This window comes from Podarcis pityusensis, assembly GCF_964106645.2.
Source record: "Podarcis pityusensis genome assembly, chromosome: 9".
Classification (NCBI taxonomy): domain Eukaryota; kingdom Metazoa; phylum Chordata; class Lepidosauria; order Squamata; family Lacertidae; genus Podarcis; species Podarcis pityusensis.
This window is the reverse complement of record NC_138034.1, coordinates 53,059,153-53,081,803: the sequence shown is the minus strand read 5'-3', so window position 1 is coordinate 53,081,803 and position 22,651 is coordinate 53,059,153. Positions and strand designations below refer to the sequence as shown.

Genomic DNA, 22,651 nt, shown 5'->3' with positions numbered 1-22,651 from the left:
TTATTTTATTCATGTGGATATTTGTATACAAGTTTTAAGGACTATTTGGCCCTCCCAAGGAGATGTACATCTTTACCCCCTCCCACATATAGAGTTGAATCCCACTAAGAGAAGACCCATTTAAATCAATGGGCTTGTGGTAGTCAAGTCCATTGATTTCAATGGGTCCATGCTGAGTATGACTTAGTTGGGTGCGACCCACAATATACAATAAAGCAAATATCAGTGGTCAGGGATCATGAGAGTCATAGTCCAAAAACAAATGGGGACCCAAGGTTGAGAAAGCTAGATCTAGACTTAAAAACAGTTACATTTTTTAATGCAGTCAACACTGTTTTCAATCTAGTTCTTACCAAAAAAACCAAAAAAACCAAAAACCCTTTCCATTCCTTCTTGCAGCTTTTAACCTTGTTTCTGTTGTAGATGTTAATGAGTGTGCTTTCGACGTGGACACATGCGATCGGAGCTTGTCGAGTTGTATCAATACCGAAGGCAGCTACTTTTGTGAGTGCCTTGTGGGATATACGGGAGACGGGCTCCGCTGCTCTGGTGAGTGGATGGGAGGCTGTTCCTGCTTGTCCTCTAAACTCTTGCACTTTGGGATGATTTGCTGATATTCTGCAAAGGGATTTTTGTGGCAGGCTTCTGAATGACAGCCAAATTGAACATGAGCTATTTTTTTTAGGGTTGTAGTGATGCAACTTTACCTGTTGATTTTGCATTCTAAGTATTCACCTTTTGTGGTACAGTCTAGCCCAGGGGTAGTCAACCTTTTTATACCTACCGCCCACATGCATCTTTCTTGATGGTAAAATTTCCTTACCGCCCACCAGTGCTTGATGGAAGGAGGATTCAGCTTGTGCCGTAGAACCCCCTGCTGCCCACCTAGAATCCTGAATCGCCCACTAGTGGGTGGTAGAGACCAGGCTGACAAGCCCTGCTCTAGCCTGTACCACCAAGCAGCTCTGCCACAAGCCTTGCTTTTCAACCTCTAAGCTAGTGGGTTAGAAGATAGATTTTCCTTGCAACACACATCCAAACATTATGATGTAAAAAATAAATTAAAAAATGCATCAATGTGTTTGTAATTCCTATATAAACTAGCCTTTAGGGCCTTCTGTGCCAAAACTAAACTTCTGAGCTCTGATGATGCTCTCCTTTTGAGCACTTCCTGTTCTTCATGATGTGCAGCCTCAACACTTCATCTATATGTAAAGCCACCTTGTCAACTGGATGTTTTTTTCTCCTTTTGTTAGGCAGATCTAATGGAAGGAGGGTGGGGGTGGGGAATGACCCAACAGAGATTTATTGGAAATCATTACCATGCATATAAACGAAAGCAAAGTATTGAGTCAGTCATAATACTCAGCAAATAATTTTATGTTGGTTTAATAGTCATGAGATTCAGAGTGCTGACATTTACAGTCTGAATACATTTAAATCCATGTTCACAATTAAGGCCAGACTCACTGATCCCCACAACTAGGTCTGACATTATTCTATCACTATGCTGTATACGGCTTTTATTCTCCCAGTATCTCAGTATTTTGTTCTCATTTCATTTGTAGCATGTGTGCTGCTTTTCTATGTGACTACTCAAACAGTAGAAATAACAAGCTATGCCACAATAAATCACATTGTCATCTTAGAAGACTTTGAAATATAATTAAAATAAACAATTAAAACAATTCATGAATCCATTTTGCAATATAGTAGTATGAGATAATAAAAAAATGTTTTTATTTCTCACATTTCTGTCTTTCTTTTATCTTGAAAGCCCTCTAGGTCAATTTACTGGTCCTTAGAACTTCTCTTCCATGACATCGCAATTGCCCTGCATTATAGTGTAAATCACCAGCTTGTCCAAACCAGTTCTCTCTCTTTTTCTTAAAACAAAACAAAACAAAAACAATTGTGGAATACTGTGTTTCAGAACCTGCCATGTCTCCTACCACTGCAACACGTGATGAGTCCACCGTATCTGAGCAAGAAAGTTCTGCTGGCTGCCCTCCATCTTACTGTCTCCATGAGGGAGTTTGTGTTTATTTTTTTGATCTCCAAGCTTTTGCATGCAAGTAAGTGGAGAACTCTAGTGCTGCAAGGGCAGCCCAAGACATTTTGTTGCCCCCATCCTGCAAGTATCATAGGCCAGTTGAGTTACTCTGAAACCTGAGGCAGAAAATCCCACAAGCACCTCTCTTTCTCCATGGCAGTAAAAATACAACCATAATAACACATTAAATAAACTAACAATTTGCTGCTCTTTCATGACATCTCAAATTGGCTACCTGAGGCCTCTCACTCTGCCTAATGGCAGGGCCGGCCCTGCTGTGGGTTTTCTGCTTGTTGCAGTGGGAATTCTTTCATCCATGACATAAAATATTTTGTTTGGAGCTCAGTGGAATAACATCTAGGTTAAACAGTGTTGCTGAACATGTTAATAATATACTAGTGTTTAGCAGAGGCATAGGGGACCATAATTTGAGCCCATAATAGTCAGCCATTGGGCACATTCACGAAACCTCATGGAGAATAAGCACATAATTCTTCTGTGAAGAGGAAATTGTGATCAGCCAAGCAGCAGGAAGAAGGGAGGTTTGCTTTTCACTCTTTTTTCGTGTACAGAATTCAGCAGAGATATTGACCAAGAGAGGCACACAATTCCCTCTTCATGAAATGATTATATGTACATTCTCCATGAGAACCCGCCCCCCAAGTTAATCATCTTAACGATGTCAAGATGTGTGATATCACCAACAACGGATAAGAACTTAATTCACTTCCAGTAATTTCTGAATTTCCTTTCCTCCTGACCTCCCTGTTTACAATTCACCCCTGCTCCTATGCTTGCAACTCAGGATGACACTTCATGCATCTGATTAAATGGAAAGATTCTGCTATAATAAATATGTTAGTGAATTTTTTGAAAATAAATTCACACTAGGTGGCAGTGTTTCACCATTCTTCACCAACACATGCACACTCTTGGTCCCACAGAAAACCTAGCAGGAAATGCGCGTGTGCGTGTGTGTGTGTGTGCGCACGCGCGCGCGCACACACACACACTCTCTTCTGCCATATGTTTCAAGTAGACAAAACTACATAGTTTCTGACTTACTTTGGGAAGCATACACGAAATATAAAGTTATTAATATTGCTCATGTTATGCCATTCTTGCAGAGCAGATGGCATGATTAGTGTTTAGATATCAGCATATATATGTTCCTAGCCTAGTGATATAAACTATCTTGTAAAGCTAACTTAATTCTTCAGATGTGTGTGGTGGTACCGCTAGATGGAAAGCATGATGAATTTACAGAGCTCAACGAAAGTGAGGGTGCTTCTAGATGGGAGTTTAATATTACAAATGGGTAGTTCTGATATTGGAGACGGATCATTGGCAACAGCTACAGGGACGCGGGTGGTGCTGTGGCCTAAACTACAGAGCCTAGGGCTTGCCGATCAGAAGGTCGGTGGTTTGAATCCCCGTGACGGGGTGAGCTCCCGTTGCTCGGTCCCTGCTCCTGCCAACCTAGCAGTTCAAAAGCACAAAGTGCAAGTAGATAAATAGGTACCGCTCCGGCGGGAAGGTAAATGGCATTTCCGTGCGCTGCTCTAGTTCGCCAGAAAGTGGCTTAGTCATGCTGGCCACATGACCCAGAAGCTGTATGCCGGCTCCCTCAGCCAATAAGGTGAGATGAGCACCGCAACCCCAGAGTCGTCCGTGACTGGACCTAATGGTCAGGGGTCCTTTACCTTTACCTTTCCCTAAAACCGCTTCTGCTGCAAGGAAGGCAACGGTGAGCAAGCAGCAGCCTGCAGCGGGGAAGAGATGCAGTGAATAATACTCTTTCTGTTCTCCTCATTGTATGTTTAAGTAGTGTTTGAAAAACTCTAACTAAGCAGCCTCATCCTCATCTCATGCTTGGCAGGCGGTTGGACTCGATGGCCCTTGTGGTCTCTTCCAACTCTATGATTCTATGATTCTATGATTCTATGATCCCCAAATCCATCTGGCACTAGATCTGGGGTAGGTGGTCCCAAGGTTGGCACAGGATGGGGGGCAGGCTTGGTCCAATCCAGGGGCCACAGGTGTGTCTGTGCACAACCCTAATTTTAATGGCAATTCTGCTGTGGCGAAAAATGTGTAAGCATGAGGAGCGCCTTTCCACAATCAGCATCCATCTGCAAACACCCTTAGTGTTTATGATTTGTTCATGGTTTGTGTTGGGCTTCTCTGCACAGTATAGTTTGGAGTAAAATTGGCTCCAGAGGGTGTCTTTGCTCAGCAGGAAATAGCTCATTTTAATTTCCTTTACTGGTGGTTTCAAGAGAACCTCATTTTAAAAGTGCTCAACTGGTTGCAGTTGACACCCTCCTGGGTCCATTAGCAAAGCCCACATTGATTTCGACTGCTTTAGATTACCCTAATCCAAGGTTTCTGGAATGGCTGAATTTGGTGGAATTAAACCATGATGGTGATCTTTGTAGTATTCTCCTTTACTGGCTGCTGTGTCTCCTCGTTTGACAGCTGTCCAAAAGGCTACCTGGGAGAGCGCTGCCAGTTCAGTGACTTAGAGTGGTGGGAGCAGCAGCAAGTGATGCAAAGAAACAACCAGAACATGGTCACTGCAGCTTGCTTGGCCATGTTGCTCCTGGCCCTCCTCCTTGGAGTTGCCGCTGTCTACTGCTACAGGTAAAACTATCTGCAAAGCCTGCCACAGTGCCCCTCCAGACAACCTCTTTATTGAGCATTCACCCTGATTTGCTTGCACAAAGCTTACACAGAAGTTAGGTTATATCCAGTCTTTAGCAAGCATTGGTTCTGATTTGTTTGTGGCCATTTCCACCAGCTCCATCTAGCATAGCCAGTGGCCCAGGATGATGGGAGTTGTAGACCAATAACACCTCACGGCAGGGATATCACTATTAAGTGAACAATAGGCTGCAATAATGCAATAAGGTTGGTGAAGTATCATGGAATGCTGTCTGGAGGGTCCATTAAAAGTCCACCACTAATGCACTATTATTGCCTCAATGACATACATACACCCACAAAAATGTACCAGTTCAGAGTGGCCCTGAGTCACCCAGTGCATTATTCTAATGCAAAGTATATGCAGTATTTTAGACTACGTACGTGTTGCTTTCATACATAGTGCTGCTTTTGTGCCTCATAGATTCTGTGGCCTGGTTTTAGAGTTCAATAGTGAAAACTGATCGCTGATTGTTCTGCTTTCACCACTTCCCAACAACCTGAGTGATATACTTGGAATCATTACATGACACTGAGGCTCCTAAATTTGTTGGTGAACTAGCACTAAAAATGTCATTTTAACAACACTGGAAATATTGTTGAGAATATATATATATATATATATATATATATATATATATATATATAGTATATATAAATTTGGGTGCCTTGATTCATGCACTCTTATTTCTTCTTTCTCCTTCTGCAACCTGTTCTCACTTAGAAACAAAAATAAAAAGTCATTGTTTTGCCCTGATTTACTTTCCTCCTTTACCAAATGGTTTTGATCAATATAACTGTTTATCTTGAAAGCAAGTTTTCAATTACATGCTCGGCTGGGTTTGTACTACAGCTATTAGTAGCCTAACTAGATCAAAATGAAACCACTGATCTAAATCCCCCTTTAACTGGAGTCCAGAAACCAATATTTGGATTGGGATTGCTATTTCATTTTTGCTCATACTCTGCTGTATTTTAAGACCTATCGATTAAGTTCTATGAGCAGGTCAGTAAAAGTCCTTCCCTTCATCCATAAAACATAAACTCATCTTGCCCCTTAATGTGAGGCTTGCAGGAATAAAAAATGAGCTGCTGGGATAAGACTTTTTAAAGACCAAGACCTACAAACATACACACACACTCCCTGCCAACTTCCCTGTATTTACCTATTCAGAACATTTACAGGAGAGTACTGCAACCAACGTTTGCCATGTGGAATACTCTTGTTCAGACATGCCATCTTTAAGGATACTCCTGCTTCCAGGTTCCCCAGAAATAATTAGCCAGCATTCTGTGGGCAGTGAGCATGTTCAGTCCTCATTGGGGAGCCCTAGTTGTTTTCTTCTAAAAAAAATGTATTTCTAAAAAAAATGGTTTATACTAAGCCTGCTAAAGCTCCATCTTGTGTGGTCATTGTGCTGTTCAAGGATGCACATACAAAAAATTAACTCAGTAGGCTTTGGAAGGATGAGCCTCTGTGTCAGTGTAATCCATAGCTAGCTAAATGGTGCTACACTCAGGTGGTTGTTTATGGGGGAAAGTGTGCTGAATTCAAGAGTCCAGCCTCCCAAATTTTATATCCCACAATTTGGCCAGCATTTGGGGATATGGACGCCATTTCCCAGAGATTCATATGGAAGGGTATGGCATTTGAAGGTGGAAGAAAATTAGTGGCAGGCTTCTGACAGGGGGATGACCACCGCAGAGAGCAACCACTTTTGCATCTAACTGGAGGTTGAATTGTGTCCCAGCTTGTGGTGCCCTACAGATGCCGCTGCACTACAGCTCCCATCATGTCTGAACTGGGGCTGATGGGAGTTGTAGTCCGCCAACCTCTGGAGAGCCATCCCATTGGCTACCCCTGCAGTATTGAGTGCCGACTCATCAGCTGAAGAGCAATGCTAGACTACGTTGGTTCCTGGTAGTGATGAAACAAAGCTCAGCTGCCAAAACAAACGGAGTGTTTGAGCTGTGTTGTGTGGCCAGTATCCCTTTCCCCTGAGGGCGTTTTATTTCCTTGGCTCCTTTCTCTTTTTCAGTAGACACAGGAGGCTTTTCAAGAAGGAGCCATACATAGAATCAACACAAGATACTAGCAGCAGCAGTGCTGACAGCAGGAACACGAAGCTCCCCAGCAACGAGCCGCTGGTAATTCTATATTAACACGTGGAGTGGTGAGAGAAGGAGAAAGGATCAAAGGGCATTAGGGATCCACTTGAGATTATCCATCAAATAATTCACATCTTAAATATATTAAATAACTGCTGGGGTCATCAAGTGCTTAGCTATGAACCCCAGTCCCTCTTACCTCATTGTTATGTTATCCTTCTAAGTTCACAGCTGCCTGGGTGCGTTGCAGGCAGGAGACAGTGTTATTGTTAGCTCGGCACACAACAGTTGGAGGGGATGTGTTCTAAATTAAGGAATACCGATGTGATGACATGCCTGATTCTCACAGCAGAGATCTAAACAGGTTCCGTTTCTTAGAGACCGAGCCTGCAATCCTGAAACCAGTTAGGCATGCTTGCTCGCCACCCAAGTCCAGGAGTCCGAAGCATGCTCAAGTTGGTACCAAATTGCAGCTCACGGATCCTGCGTGCTACCTAGGGATGTTTGGTTTGGAAGGGATGAAATGCCTTTGCACCAGAAGCAGCTTTGAATTTATTTCGGCAGCTGAGGAGTGAAACAAAGAGAATGATAAATGAGCTGATGAGATCACCTCATGTTCCTTGTTAACTTTTACATGGAGGCCAGTTTTATACCACCCTGACAGAATAAAGGTGCCTTAATGCTGCATTTTGCACCAAAGGTTTTATTTTACGACCTGCGTTATTTGAGGCAATAGGCGAAAAACCTAATTTGTCATCTCATCTAGAACTTCTAGAACCAGAATGATGTATTAGAACTGCAACCAACTTGTTCACGTCAAGCTGTTTGTTATCGTTGAATAAGGCTGCCCTTTGCAGTGGTTCCTGCCGCAGTTAATCTTGGCTAGTAATATAATTGTCGTTGAGTATGAGGGTTAATTAAACATCTAAACAGTGGACTGAGTCAATAAAATCAAATCTAACTTAATCTGCTGTGATGTATTTTTCACTGTTGATTTTCTCCCTGGTGCGTTGCTTTACTTGATAGTGAAATTATTAGCAGCAGTTGGTAGGATCCAAATTCTGTTAGTCTAGCCTCATCATTGGGTCAGTAGGAAGATCTTCAGGTATACAATAAAATGGATAAGAAGTAGGGATTATTATTTTTTTGGTAGAAGAGTATTCATATTTAAGTTTTTGTGGTCCATGAAATAATAATAATAATTTTTAAAAAATGGAAACCTGGAGAACCTGTGACTCTCCATATGCTGGATGGCTGAATAAGTAGCAGTCCATATGTTGCCGCACTCCAACTTCCATCATCTCTAGCCAACTTGGCCAGGGAGGATAGGGATTGCAGTCCAACATCTGGAGAGCTCTTATCTCTGCCATATTGAAATGAATGAGTCCCCTTCATTTCAATAAAGCTTGCAATAAAGTTTCCATTGGAATTAGGCTGTATTTTAATATTTTAATGTTTTAATGTTGTATTTTAACTTTGTTTTTAAGTTGTATTTCAATTAACTTGTTTTTATATTGGGTGTTAGCCGCCCTGAGCTTGGTCTTGGCTGGGGAGCGCAGGGTATAAATAAAATTTATTATTATTATTATTATTATTATTATTATTATTATTATTATGTGCCTATACAAACTCACATGTGCACATTGCCTGTTTTGTAGTTCATTGTAATGGCATGCGATGACAACAGTGAAGGCAGAACCACTGATGGAACAGACTGTGATACGAAATATCTTGATTATTTCTGCCTTTCAGAACCCTGTGAGTAGATTTTCTTTATCTTTGGGGAATGTCTTTACCTCGAAAGTATAGCAAAAGGAAAGATAAGCAAAGCTATTCAGGTCAGATTCTTCAGTTGTCTGCGTAGTTTGAGTACCATCACAATCCTTACTTGGAACTACAAGAGAAGCGACTTCTGAGAAATGGCTGCCTTAAAAGTAGGGATGGCTGAATCTGTCAATTTCAGCTCCTTTCAATTTCTCATCTTCACTTCAGTTCTTCACTTTTCCATGTGACTTTGCATTAAAAACCAAAGAACTTGAGGCTACTGCCACTGCTCACTCTACTTGTCAACCCCACCTATCCCTTTCCCCTTCCACCCATCTGCCCAACCCGCTCTCTTTACACCTCACCCACCCCCTTGCCTATCCTCTCCAGCTCACCCAAAGCCCCACTCTTCTGGCACCATCCCTTACATGGTAAGTATAATTGCACACTGAAATGGAGAATGCCTGTGTGTTGCTAAGGGTTTAACACTGAAGAATTCCGTTGGAGCATACTAAGCTAGAAGAGGGCTCTCTGAGCTTCTAGCTGAGTTGATAATTAACATTTGATGTTCTCTACTAGCAGTCATGCAAGTGTTTAACCTTGAAACATGCGATTAAGGTATTCAATTGCAAATCTCCATTTTGAAAGGTTTTTTGTTCTCAGGCACAGAGAGAGAAGGATGTGATAAGATGCCTCTCCAGCAGCTGCATACCCTTAGGCTGGATGCAGACTAATGCAAGCTATGGGAGAGACAGTGTTTTGGCCTTTGCTCTGATCCTAATTATGTTATTTATATATCTAAGAAGAAGAGCCTATGCTTGAATATGTATATCCTTTATACAGCTTTCTGGGTGCATCATTGATGGTTTTTGCACCGGTTTTGAAGAAGTTCTGGTTAGTAAAGCTTTGAATAATATTTATGGGTCTGGACAATTTTTATTCCAAAAGGATTCAGTTTTTATGCATCCAGTTGCTTCAAGTTGTACAATATTAATATCTGCAATACTGCATCACACCGGCTCTCAGAACTGCCATTCCTGTATATTTCTGAAGCCATTTGCACACTTGTTGGATACATAAGAAAAACTGGATCAGACTGAAGGCCCATCTAGTCCTATATTCTGTCGCCCACAGTGGCCAATCGGATGTCTATGGGAAGCCCACAAGCAGGATATGAGCACACTAGCCTTCTCCTGAAGTTTTTTACACCAAGAATAACTGTTCTCTTTTTTCTTCTTGTCCAGCTTGAGCAATGGAAGTGTGGTCTACCAATGTTGGCAAAGGAAGCAACAGATCAGGCTTCTCTCTTAGAATCAGTCTCCAGCTACCTGAAAACCTTTGCCTTGTAAATCAGAAAATGACTTTCAGCTTCTTCAGTGGAATGCCAGCCCTAAACACCACCAAAAGTGATCCTCTCTCCACATCCTCATACATAAGGATGGGCAAATCTGTCAGGTTTTCCAGTTTGGTTCTCCACATCAGTTTGCAAAAAGAAAAGAAAAAAGTTGTCATCAGTATTTTTGTATGAATTTCTTCCACTACACACATCTTTGTATGCAGTTTTGACTAATATATCCTTTTTTTTTTTTGCAAATTACTGCTAATATGACATCTTTGTGCATTATATTTGCTAATATATACATTTCTAGGCACACTTTACCCCAGTCATTTATACATTTCTGTAGACACCACTTGGCTGGAGATCTACATCAGAAAATTCTCAGAAATGTGGCTTTCGAAGGCTGGCTGTGTATCAGTTCCTGTATTCTTTCAGAAAGCGTGAATTAGGTAGGTTCACCTTTAAATGTGAGTTCTGTTTCTCCCCCATCCGTACTCACACAGCCAGTTAATGAAAGCAGATTCAATAACCTTTCAGCTACACCTTGTTATGTAACTGGAATGTGTGATCTTTCAAAAGAACTATTTTATGAAAATTAATTTGCATGTATGTATAACAAAGGTGACAATATTATCCCCCCAACCCTGTCCTCAAAAGTACTTTTCTATATATGAAGTTGGCCAGCATTTTTAATGCAGGGAAAATAGTTTTCTGGAAAGGAAAATAATGCAACTTTGGAAGGATTTCCAAAGAGGTTGGAAGATTGCATTTGAAGATGGGATATTCACATATTACATGCCCCAACTCCAAAACAACAATCCTGGATGAAGTATTAGGGCTGAATTGCGGGTTCTTCATCTCTGCCTTATTGAAATGAATATGAGGGTTTGAGCTGAAGATATTAGAAAAGCTTTTTGTACTTGTCCCGACTATCATTTATCAACCCTATACATAGTTGATCACATGGAATTGATTAGGAGGCGAAGGGCTGGCATCTCCCTGCCTTGTACTCATCAAGCACATTCAGGCTGAAATGGAAGGAACCATTTATCTTCCAGCAACTGCTTGAACCACTTTTCTGAGGCCAACGCTGGGAATTCTGGTTCTATATATCATGCACACTGCAGAGAGAGAAGGGGCCATAGGGATCTGTTGAATGGCAAAAGGCTGCTCCAGTGCCTTCAACAAAAGGTTATTTTAAAACTGGAGGAAAATCAATCTTGGAATTGATTTTGAATAGAGCTACTTCATCTATATTGCCTCTGTGAAATCTACAAAACAGATTGCATAAAAATGGAGAAGATTTATATTTATGATTTACATACATATATTTCCAGATTATAGTTCAGGACATAATTAAAACTAAGAGATTTAGGAAAGTTGGGCTGCAATCCTATTCTCACTTACCTATTCTCACTTACCTGGGAGTAAATCCTTTTGAAGTCAGTGAGACTTACAGAGCAATCCAAGCTATAGGAAACCAGCATAATTTGTGCCTAGGGCAGATTATCCTGGTGTAATTTACCCCTATTCCAAACGCCAGCCACTGGGTAATGCTACCCAACTCAAAAGCTTGCTCGCTATTTTTGTGATCTTTTGGTTCGTACTGATAAAGATATTTCGCTACTGTGGATTTTAAATGTTACAGTTCAATAGCTGAAAGCACTCATATATATGCTAAAACATTTGTACAACTTATCTGCTTTAAAAGTTGTTGAAATAAATGGAACTGTTGATGAATTGATTCCCAAGTTTAGTTGTTCTGAAGCAGGCATTGGAAATCTAAAGCCTGGTAGGGGCCCTAATTTGCCCCATATGGCCATTTCCCTCCAGCTGTGCCCACTTGCCCCACAGTGTTCCTCTGCTATCAGGTGACTGATTGACTGATTATATAAGTGCATCATTTTTCATTTTTCTCTCTTTGTGTGTCACACCCATCTATATCTTGGAATACTGTTCCAAGTAAACAATGCTGAAGTATTCAGTTGAAACCTACCAGTTAAAGAACTGTTCTAGTGACCTTGAGAATGGGGCATTTATCTCCCCACACCACCACCCAAGACGTTGTGCCACAGTTTGGCTTTGTAGCTGTATTATTACACACCACCCACTTCACTAAAAGAAAGGCCCTGGGTCTGGATAACCTCTTTAAAAAGTTGCTTTTAATGAAATATTTCCAATAACGGGTATAGCAGTGCAGTAGCTTTCCAACAGACAGAACAGAAAAGGTTGTGGTGATCCATTGGAAGATCAATCCTTGGAATGTGAAGCAACAAGGAGCTGAGATTTAAAATGTTACTCTTTCCACATGTATTTGTAGAAAATGGATACGTTTCAAGTTCTTTCAATTATAAGCCACGTCTTCTCTCCCTTTCCTATGCAGATTGTGTTACTTATTTGAACATCACTTGTTCTTCAGCAGGTCGCCCAGCTAAAATCAGGAGGATTTATATGTGAAACAAAACCATTCACTGTTTTTAAAGGCAGCATTTCAAAGAAGTTCATGCAGACTTCTCAAGGCACTGGGATTTGCACTGAAAGCTATTGTAGAATAGTGTGTGTTGTCTGCTGCCACCTAAAAACATTATTTGCACATTCAGGGATTTCATATTAGAGAAAATGAGAATGGTCCACAGATATCCTATATAGTCTCTAGATGTCATTCTGGGTCCCCTCAAATCCCACCCCATCTCTTAGGCAGGGGGTTGGATTCTACAGAAAGAGAGGCTGCTAAAAGAGGCCAAACCAATTTTTGGTTAAGTGAATGGCTCTAGCCAAGCATGTTAAATAATACCTTTGTTGTGTTAAACTGGGGTCAAAATGGTGCATAGGAACTAAGAGATGGAGACCTTTCCAGAAGGTAGGCTGAGGAGGACACACTTTTTCCCCTCCCCTGGCTGAAGGTGATGTTGTGGGTCTGTGAATGGAGTAGCCAGATTGGTAACTGGAATCTGGAAAAAAGGGAGGGATTGTGGCCCTCAAAATGTAACTGGGACCAGTACCTGTTGGAGTGCTAATGCTGTGAACCACTTATCCTGTATATATGTGCAAATAGAACTGTATATACAGTGGTACCTCAGGTTACATACACTTCAGGTTACATACGCTTCAGGTTACATACGCTTCAGGTTACATACGCTTCAGGTTACAGACTCTGCTAACCCAGAAATAGTGCTTCAGGTTAAGAACTTTGCTTCAGGATGATAACAGAAATCGTGCTCCGGCAGCAGGAGGCCCCATTAGCTAAAGTGGTGCTTCAGGTTAAGAACAGTTTCAGGCTAAGTACAGACCTCTGGAACGAATTAAGTACTTAACCCGAGGTACCATTGTATTACAAGGACACTGGAATCTCAAATGACCTTAATTCTGTGGAGATAACCACAGTATGTGTGGAGACCTTTGCAGTCTCTTACTGCTCAGGGACTGGGGTCTGCCCCATACAATGCACATAATAGCAAATTCACTCTCTGGGAATGGATGCTTCTGGGGTTGTATGCAAGGCGACCCGGTGCAGACCAACTGAAGTTAATGAACCTTAGTTATGTTCATGAATTTCAGTGTGCCTACTCTGATTCAAACATAGTCGAGTAATAATAATAATAATAATAATAATAATACCCCACCCATCTGGCTGGGTTTCTCCAGCAACTCTGGGTTGCTCCCAACAGAATATTAAAAACACGATAAAACATCAAACATTAAAAACTTCCCTAAATAGGGTTGCCTTCAGATGCCTTCTAAAAATCAGATAGCTGTTTTTTCTTTGACATCTGATGGGAGGGTGTTCCACAGGGTGGGGGCTACTGCTGAGAAGGCCCTCTGCCTTGAAGACCACCCTAGAACCAAAGCAGCTCCAGTCACATACATAAGTGAGGGAACAGCAGGTTATGGGGAACCCCAAGATGTGCAAAAGTAAAAAAGCAAAGCCCTTTAGAAAGAAACCTTAAAGGGAGGCAGGGATCCCAAATAGATCAGTGAGGACTGAGCATGCTCAGTGGGCACAGAATGTTGATTGGCTGCTGGCAAAGGAGTATTGGAGTATCCTAGAAAAGGATTGGTTCAAATCCTGAACATTCCAGTAGTGCTCCAGATGGTGCCATTTTGTTGCAGGTCCTGCTTGCTTCCCACAACGTCTGTCTTGTTGAGGACAATGGGGAACCGTTGTGCATGAGGGGTTCAGTGTGGGGAATAGAGCGACCAGATCACAGCCGCAGTATTTGTACACGTGGCTTAGTAACAGCAAGAGAGCTCTTTGCCAGTTACGTTGGGGAAGCAGGCAACCTGATCCACCACCAAGAAGCGTAGAGAGTCCATGGATTTAGGTTGGTTTAGTTAAAGTCTCTGTAAAGCTAACTAAACAAAATCAGCTTAAGTCCACATGCCCCAGTTTAACTATTCTGTGAACTGGGTAGCTGTTGGATGAAATCCAGGTAATCTGCCTTCAGTGGCTTAGGGATCATGACTTCTGCTGGCAAAACGGAAGGTTGTCATAATTCCCAATGAGCTGCAGGTTAGATTCCCAGTTCTGTTAATAAAAAGTAGATAGACAGACACCAATGACTGTCACAAGTTTCCAGTAAGGTTCGGGTTTTTCTCCGAAACAAAGAAAAACAAACACAATTCTCCACCCTCATTTCTAGTGAATGGGAACAGTGCTGAGAGATACGACAGGATTAAAAGAGAATGGATTGTTTTCACAATGTGTAGCTAAAAACAGATGCTCAGCACTGTTATTTTATTAGTTGCAATGGCATTCATGTTTTGCTTCTCAGAGGTGTGCTTTAGATTGATGGGAAGTAAAAGAACACCTTGCTTAAACTGATGTTTTACAACCCAAATTCTGTACATGAGGAGCACTTTTTGCCTGTAACAAGCCAGCAGTGGACATGTGAATCCCCTGTTCTTCTGAGATCTGTAAATTCATAGCAGATGCGATGGAAGGAAGACAGCCTTCTCTCTCTGGGCATCGTTCAGGGCCCAAATGCACCCTCCAGCAGGACCGTTTTACAGATCAATTTCTCAAGGTCATAAAAAATAAATGTAAACGCTCTTGGAAGAGTCCGTTAACATTTGTACTGCTGCATTATGCATAAGTCTTACCCTCTTAGGGCATGGCTAAACTTTGCTAGATTCCATTAGGCTTTCCCCATTTTATGTTGCTAAGAGCTGGCCAAAAAGAAAAAAGAAAAAAGAACTCAAACTGGGGAATCCTGGTTGTTTCATAGCCTTTGCTGAGATCTTTCTAGACATTTTTTTTTAAAAAAAGATATTTATTAAGGTTTCCAATAAAAAGAACACATCAATAAAAGATTAAACATAAAAACATAAAAAGGAAATACACAATTTAAAAATACACAATACATAATCCAAAAAAGAAAAAAAAGAACAAAAAACAAAAGAAAAAAAAGAAAAAAAACCAGTTAAAAACAATATCACCTTTTCATCTCCATTTTTAAATTTACTTATTTTCTGGACCTCCTCATACCTCCCTCTTTTGTATTCCAGTTCAAATTGTTTGTCCAGCAATTTCTTTCCCTCTTTTTTAATCCCAATCTTTAATCTTAATATAATATAACATTAAAATTTTACCTCTTAAAACCAAGTTTCCATTTCCTTAAACTTTTTTAGTCCTAATCCTTAATCTTAATCTATATATAACTTTAAATCCTGTACAGCTGGAAGCCACTTATTTTCAATCCAACATCACTCTAACATTCTTTAATTTTGCAATGTTTCTGCAGATAGTCTTTGAATTTCTTCCAATCTTCCTCCACCGGCTCTTCTCCCTGGTCACGGATTCTGCCAGTCATTTCCGCTAGTTCCATATAGTCCATCAGATTCATCTGCCATTCCTCCAGTGTGGGAAGCTCTTGTGTCTTCCAATACTTTGCAATAAGTATTCTTGCTGCTGTTGTTGCGTACATAAAGAAAGTTCTATCCTTTTTTAACACCATTTGGCCGACTATGCCCAGGAGAAAGGCCTCTGGTTTCTTGGGGAAGGTATATTTGAATACCTTTTTAAATTCATTATATATCATTTCCCAGAAAGCCTTAATCTTTGGGCATGTCCACCAAAGGTGATAAAATGTACCTTCAGTTTCTTTACATTTCCAACATTTATTATCGGGCAAATGATAGATTTTTGCAAGCTTGACTGGAGTTATGTACCACCTGTATATCATTTTCATAATATTCTCTCTTAAGGCATTACATGCCGCTTTCTAGACATTTTTAATAATACTGCACAACCTTCCTTGGAGTTATATTCCCGCATTGCATTTCAGGTCGAAACTATGTATAATGTGAGAAGTTATTCTTTTATTCTCCTGAAATGTTGTTTTGTTGTTTGCCGTGTTGTTTTTATTGTAATTATCTGTATGTTTTAATAGATTGCATATAAAATATATAAAAGTTTTAATTCTGTTAATGTGTAATTGTTTTTTAATGATCCATCCTATGTTTTAGCTGCTCCTATTTTATCTGTAGGGACGCGGGTGGCACTGTAGGTTAAACCACGGAGCCTAGGATTTGCTGATCAGAAGGTCGGCGGTTCGAATCGCCGTGACGGGGTGAGCTCCCGTTGCTCGGTCCCTGCTCCTGCCAACCTAGCAGTTCGAAAGCACATCAAAGTGCAAGTAGATAAACAGGTACTGCTCTGGCGGGAAGGTAAACGGCGTTTCCGTGTGCTGCTCTGGTTCACCAGAAGCGGCTTAGTCATGCTGGCCACATGACCCGGAAGCTGTACACTGGTCTCCTCAGCCAATAAAGCGAGATGAGCGCCACAACCCCAGAGTTGGCCACAACTGGACCTAATGGTCAGGGGTCACATTACCTTTACCTTATTTTATCTGTAAGTCCCTGTTAGGGGGAAAAGGCAGGGTAAAAACAACAGCAGCAGCAACAACAACAACTGACTCATTTATAATTTAAATCAGAAGTGGGGAGCTTGTTGTGAACTTCAGCTGCCAGCACCCTTGGTCAGGGATGAAGAAAGTCTAATTTAGGGTTGACATATGTCCAGAATTTCCCAGACATAGGTGGCAATCAGCTGTTGGAAACTGTGTCCAGATGGGAATTGCTGAAACTTCAATTTTCTTTGGCCAATTTTTTCCCATAAAGCTCATCAACTTTTCTGTTTTTGTTTTTTTAAATATCACAACATCTGGAGGGCCCACATGACAAAGGACATTTTTCAATTCACTGTACCCTGCAGGGAATACCTCCCCTTGGTAGAATGGCTGCTTAATTATTGACACCTGAAGCACCTTAGCAACCTGGGAGGGATTGCTTTGAAGACTGAAGCAAGAACTGGCATCACAATGGCTGAGGAAGCTCAAGTGAGTTTTCAATTAGCCAAAGTAGTTCTTTGATACTAGAAACCAATTTTGCTTATATTTTCAACAACAGCAACAAAGGGGTTGGAAGCAAAAGAGAGAGAAGAAAGTATTTTGTTTCTGTATCTCATTGCACAAGTCTTGTTAGGAGAAAGGGGCCGTCTTGTTTGTGAATACAGTTTATTCCCAGTAACACAGTAATTACTATTTGTGCATCTGTTTTTTGAAGCCATGTGGATCAAATGTTGGGCCCAATGAAGTTGCATCCAGACAGCACTTTATTCTGTTTCCCTGACATTTCCTTACCTGATAATCCCATCATGCTATATTATCTTTCACTACTGCTTTATTCTACTAGTTTTCCAGAAGTTTGGTACACATTTTCATGTTACTTGCTTCCAGAAAATAATCTGTTTCTAACCCCACTAATCTGGAAAAGTGTGGGGATTTCTGCTCAATAGCAGGTATTTTCTTCTGTTCTTTTGTGCTATTCAATGTCATTTCCTCTCCCATATGTAAAACCAACAGATGTCTTCTTTTTGCCAAGGCTTTAACTGACCCTTAATATCAGATCTTGATTTATGTTTTTGAAGTCCTCAAATTCCTGTTTAATTTCTTTTCTTAAACAAAGCTCTATACTATAGTTTTATGCCATGTTTTTATTTTCATTATATTGTTTCTTATATTGTACAGTATTTAGGGATTTTTTTTAACAAAAATGCTAAGCAGCTTATACATGCTTTTAAGTAAACAAATAAAAATATAAGAGTATTTCAGCAAATGAGAACAGCATTACTCTGCTCCTTGTGGTACACTGAATGGTCACATTCGCGACATAGATTTAAAGCACTCGTATGCCACTTTAATGGTTATGGAGAATCTAGGAACTGCATTTTGTCAAGGGTGCTGGGCATTGCAGATCTGTGAGGTTTACACTCTTAACAAACTATAGTTCCCAGGAGTCTTCCAGGGAAGCCATGACGGTAAAATCAGTATATGACTGCTTTAAATCTATGGTGCGGATGTCATCCAAGTTCCATCATACTGGGAAATAGCTTCTCCTTACATGAACCAACCTGGATCCTGTGGTCATCATCTGAGCTCCATCTTTGTGTGCCCCCTCCACAAGAGGTCTGGAGGGTGGCAACATGAGAGCCTTTTCTGCGGTGGCTCCTTGTTTGCAGAATGCTCTCCCCAGGGAGGCTCATCTGGTACCCTCTTTACATATCTTTAGATGCCAGGCAAAAGCATTCCTCATCTCCCAGGGCTTTGGCTGATTGAACAACCTGTGACCTTTTCAATGTTTTGGGGTGTGTTTTTTGGTCATTATGTTATGTATCTTGTGATTTAATTTTCTGGTTTCATGTTGTAAACTGCCCTGTGATCTTCAGGTGGAGGGTGGTCTATAAATTTAATAAAATAAAAATGAAGAATTAAAAGGGGAAAGCATGCACAGGTCCTAGTGTAAAACTTAAATATTTCTTGCTGACAACTGGCCAACTACCAGACCTGACTGCCGCAAAGGTGATGAACTGGGAAGAACCCCAGCACCAAGTGTAAAGTTATTTTCTCTCTCTCCAGGCATATTATTATTTTCACCCATTTTAAATTTATCCAGTTGAAATGATCAGTGTAAAGCTTTGGACAGAATGAGGAAGTCTATGCAGTTGTTGTTTTTTTTAATTATATTTTTATTGGTTTACAAATACAAAAAAAGAAAACAAAGTTGTACATTCAAACTTCTTAATTACCTCTAAATTCCATTTTTTTACTTCCCTCAATTTGTCTGAACTTCATTCATTTTATAACTTGGAAGTCTATGCAGTTGTGCAGTTAAGTAATAACAGACTCTGGGCTGATGGTGCTAACACCTCTACTCTTTTAAAATGGCAGTATGCATTACTCCACCTACTTCTATATGTGGTAACCCAGCCTTGCTGCATTCCAGGATCACCCTGCTCATTCTCCCCCCAAGTCGTGCTTTTATGGCACCGTTGGGTATATGTCCAATCTTCATATAAGAGTACTTTGTCTTTCCATTTGTCATTAGAGATAAATAAATGGCAAAGGAGGCAGTGAATTGAAAGAGAGCACCCTGCGGATCCCCAGGAGGACTGTCATCTTAGATGAATATTACAGTAAATGTTGCAGCAAAAGAAATCTTGGTGGAAGCTTTCTGTATCTCTTATGCTGACCTCAAAATAAAGGCTGTGAGGCACTTGGAACATTTGTGACAGAGAATACTCAGGGTCAAGTTAAGCATGCAGAAAGAGCACTTTGTTCAGGTCTTCTTTGATGCTCTCTCTATTTTTAAAAATAATATTTTATTAATTTTTCCAAAAATAACAGCTAAAGCTTCATCAACAAATTTTTAAACCATAATTTTGGTTGACTTCCCTCCCCTCCTCTTCTCGGTTTCATTGTTTAATACTCATTCACACACGTCCTTAAAACCTTATAACTTAATATTTCATTTTTTAACCTTCTTCATCTTATTACAAGTGACTTTTAGGTCTTCTTTGACACTCTAGACTCCACATGGGAGATCATACATCTGAATGCCCCATCTTGTACGAGTATCAGAGAATCCTGACAAAAATGGAAAATGAAGCAGAAATTGCTGCAGTTCGATAGTTTGTCTGTAGTCAGGAATGGAAATCAGTCAACAAAATGCAATCAGTATTCATGTTCACATTGTTGTTTTTTTAAGTCTGCAAAGGATAACAAACAAATTACTCTTTTAACTAGTTTTAATGTTTCCTTTGCATTGAAATGAATGTAAGTTACATTACTGATAGAGTTATGTAGCTTAAGAAACGAGAAATAACAGACAGTGAGATGAATATCATAGAATCTGGTGGAAAGTGAACTGTAGTGGAATAGAAACAGGGCTGATTTTGACAAAAAAGTAGCAGGAACAGAAATTGTTGCTTACTTAAACCCCTACCTTGTCTAAAACACAAACCAATATCATCCCTGCATCCCTGACTAGAATGTCAGGGAAATACTTTGTGGATTGTATGGGATTTATGTCTTAAAACAAGAGTGTCAGGAGTGCGTGCAGGAGCCAGGCCTTGTGACCAGCAGGGTTTTGCAGGACTGGGACCTTCCTAAGTTTGTTCTGGAGAGGCAAGGTGCGGCCGCATAGGTGAGGCCACTTGGTAACTCACTGCACCTGGTGGCAAGTGCCGGGAAGGGATATAAGGTTACCATTTCCTTTCAGCTCTTTGCCACAGCAACAAGTTTCCTGGTTTGCTGCGTTTGGCTCCTTGCTTCCTGATCCTCAGACCTCGGCTCCTTGACGCCTTGCTTCTTGATCCTCAAACCCCTGACTTCTGAATTCTCGTTCCTGCTCCCACCCTGCCATCTTGCCCCTGGTCCCGACGTCCTCAGCAGGGACTTTGATCACCCGTTGACCGGACCGTGACAAAGAGAGACCTGTAAGAAAGTGTTTCTTTCTCAGCCTAACCAACCTCACAGGTTTTTTGTTTGGGTAAAAGAAGTGGTGGAAAGGAACTGCATGTGTCACCTTGAGCTCCTGGGAAGAAGGCAGGGATGTATGTGTATTAAATAAAAATGCATATATTTGGAGAGTCACAAAACTTTTGACAATGCCAATGCACAAATTTATGACCCGAGAGCGTGAAAAGCTGTGAATTCCTGGTTATAGGAAAGTGTACATTTTGAAGTTATTATTTCAGACATTTTTTGGCAGGGCACGCTGCCAAGCCCTATGGAAGTGGCTCCCTCATTTGGCTTGCTCTTTGTCATTCTTTAAATCCCTCATACACTTAATGTAAAATGTAAAGAGTGTATCTATTTCCCTCTGTCAAAGACGATTGGAGGGTACACACTTGATGTGTTAGCCAAATGGAGATCTTTTCAACATGATTTTCATTTTTCTTATATGAATAATGTAACTCTTAAATGCTGTCAGAAAGCCAGTATATGCATAACATTTTAAGGTACATTCATATGCTTGTTCATCTGCATGTCGATAATGGTTGTAGTGGTCTGGAAAAGCCTGTGTGGTCTATAGGCCTGTTTGATTTTCCATGGTTCCATCAGCCTAGAATCTAGTGTCTAGATCATGGAGACCAGGAACAGATTAATTATTGGATAATGAATGGGCAATTCACCTGTAATTCTGCCTGACGCTGAACAGAAAGCAATTAAAGGCAAAGGAAAGTATTCTTTCTGAAGGAGAAAGCTGCTTATTAAAGGTACAGTAGCCCTGAAACACCTTGTTAATGTTTTTCCTGTCCACATTTGAATTGTTTTTTAAGTGGAAAGTAAATCCACAAGCTGGATTTGAGAAAGGAAGGGTAGACAACACAGAAAACAGTGGAACGCAATGTGTTGGATAGAGTGCTGGATTTATGTATAAGCTAAACAAGCTATAGCTTAGGGCCCCACTCTCTTGGGGGACCACAAAAGAATTTAAAGGGGAAAAATGCAATTACTTTGATAAAATACATATTTTGTGTTGTGCAAATGGCTTTAGATACCTACTAGGTCCATAAATTACCATATAACATATATTCAACATAAAAAACAGTGACAATTTGTTGTTGACAAAGGATAGTGGGACATATAAAGAGCCCCATTACCTTCAGTAGCTTAGGACCTCATCAAACCTAAATCTGGCCCTGGTTGGATAGCATCTAGGCTCCCTGTATAAAAGTGATTAATTGAAGGGTGTCAGTTTCAAGACAAAATAGCTAGTGTGCAAGCAACCATTAACAGCGAGAGCAGATGAGGAATGGGAAGCTGTGGGGAAAAGGTCTAGGATGCAGGGGGTCTAGAAAGAAATGGAGCTCACCTGGGATAGCAAAGTAGAAAACAGACTGAGAAGCTGTGAAGATGAGTGGATGCAGACCAGAGGGAAAGGCTGACAAAGGAGTTGGGGAAGGGGGACAATAGGAAAGTTGGAGATAAAATGACTTGCAGAAGGGACAGAAAGGAAGAAAAACAAGAGGAACTTGTACACTGGAAACTCCAGATCAGGAAACAGAGGAGATGTGTTTTTCTGCAGTTCATAATCCCAGTGATGCACCACGCAATATAGTTAACACACATGCTGTGTGGGAGTATGAACTACCCCAATGAGATAGCTAGCCAGTCACTTATTTACAGAACATCAGAGCATGGATAGAGCTGCAGAACGCAATGTGCTGAACTTGCTGACCTAATTATGGTCCTCTGCTGCTGTTGCAGGGACTGGGAGTGAACCAGTATGAGCTCAGCTCAGCTCAAGGCTTCTTTGATTTGCAGAAATCCCCCAAAGGCCCAATTTGTATGCACACAGGATGCAAGAGGACTCAGTCATCTTTCCTTTCTTAAGAATAC

The 22,651-nt window shown here is 40.8% G+C and overlaps 1 protein-coding gene across 3 annotated transcripts in view; it reads left to right on the top strand.

Moving 5' to 3' along the window:
* EGF (epidermal growth factor) overlaps positions 1–11,712 on the top strand; it is a 41,739-nt gene extending 30,027 nt beyond the window's left edge. For 2 of the 3 annotated variants that reach the window (XM_081020283.1, XM_081020281.1), the window contains 6 exons: positions 424–549; positions 1,934–2,075; positions 4,532–4,696; positions 6,796–6,904; positions 8,524–8,623; positions 9,874–11,712. In XM_081020283.1, coding sequence (XP_080876409.1) covers positions 424–549; positions 1,934–2,075; positions 4,532–4,696; positions 6,796–6,904; positions 8,524–8,623; positions 9,874–9,878 — 647 coding nt within the window. In that variant the 3' untranslated portion in view covers positions 9,879–11,712. The remainder of the gene's footprint in view (positions 1–423; positions 550–1,933; positions 2,076–4,531; positions 4,697–6,795; positions 6,905–8,523; positions 8,624–9,873) is intronic. The other variant, XM_081020282.1, reaches the window with a different exon arrangement.
* Positions 11,713–22,651: the final 10,939 nt, after the last annotated feature.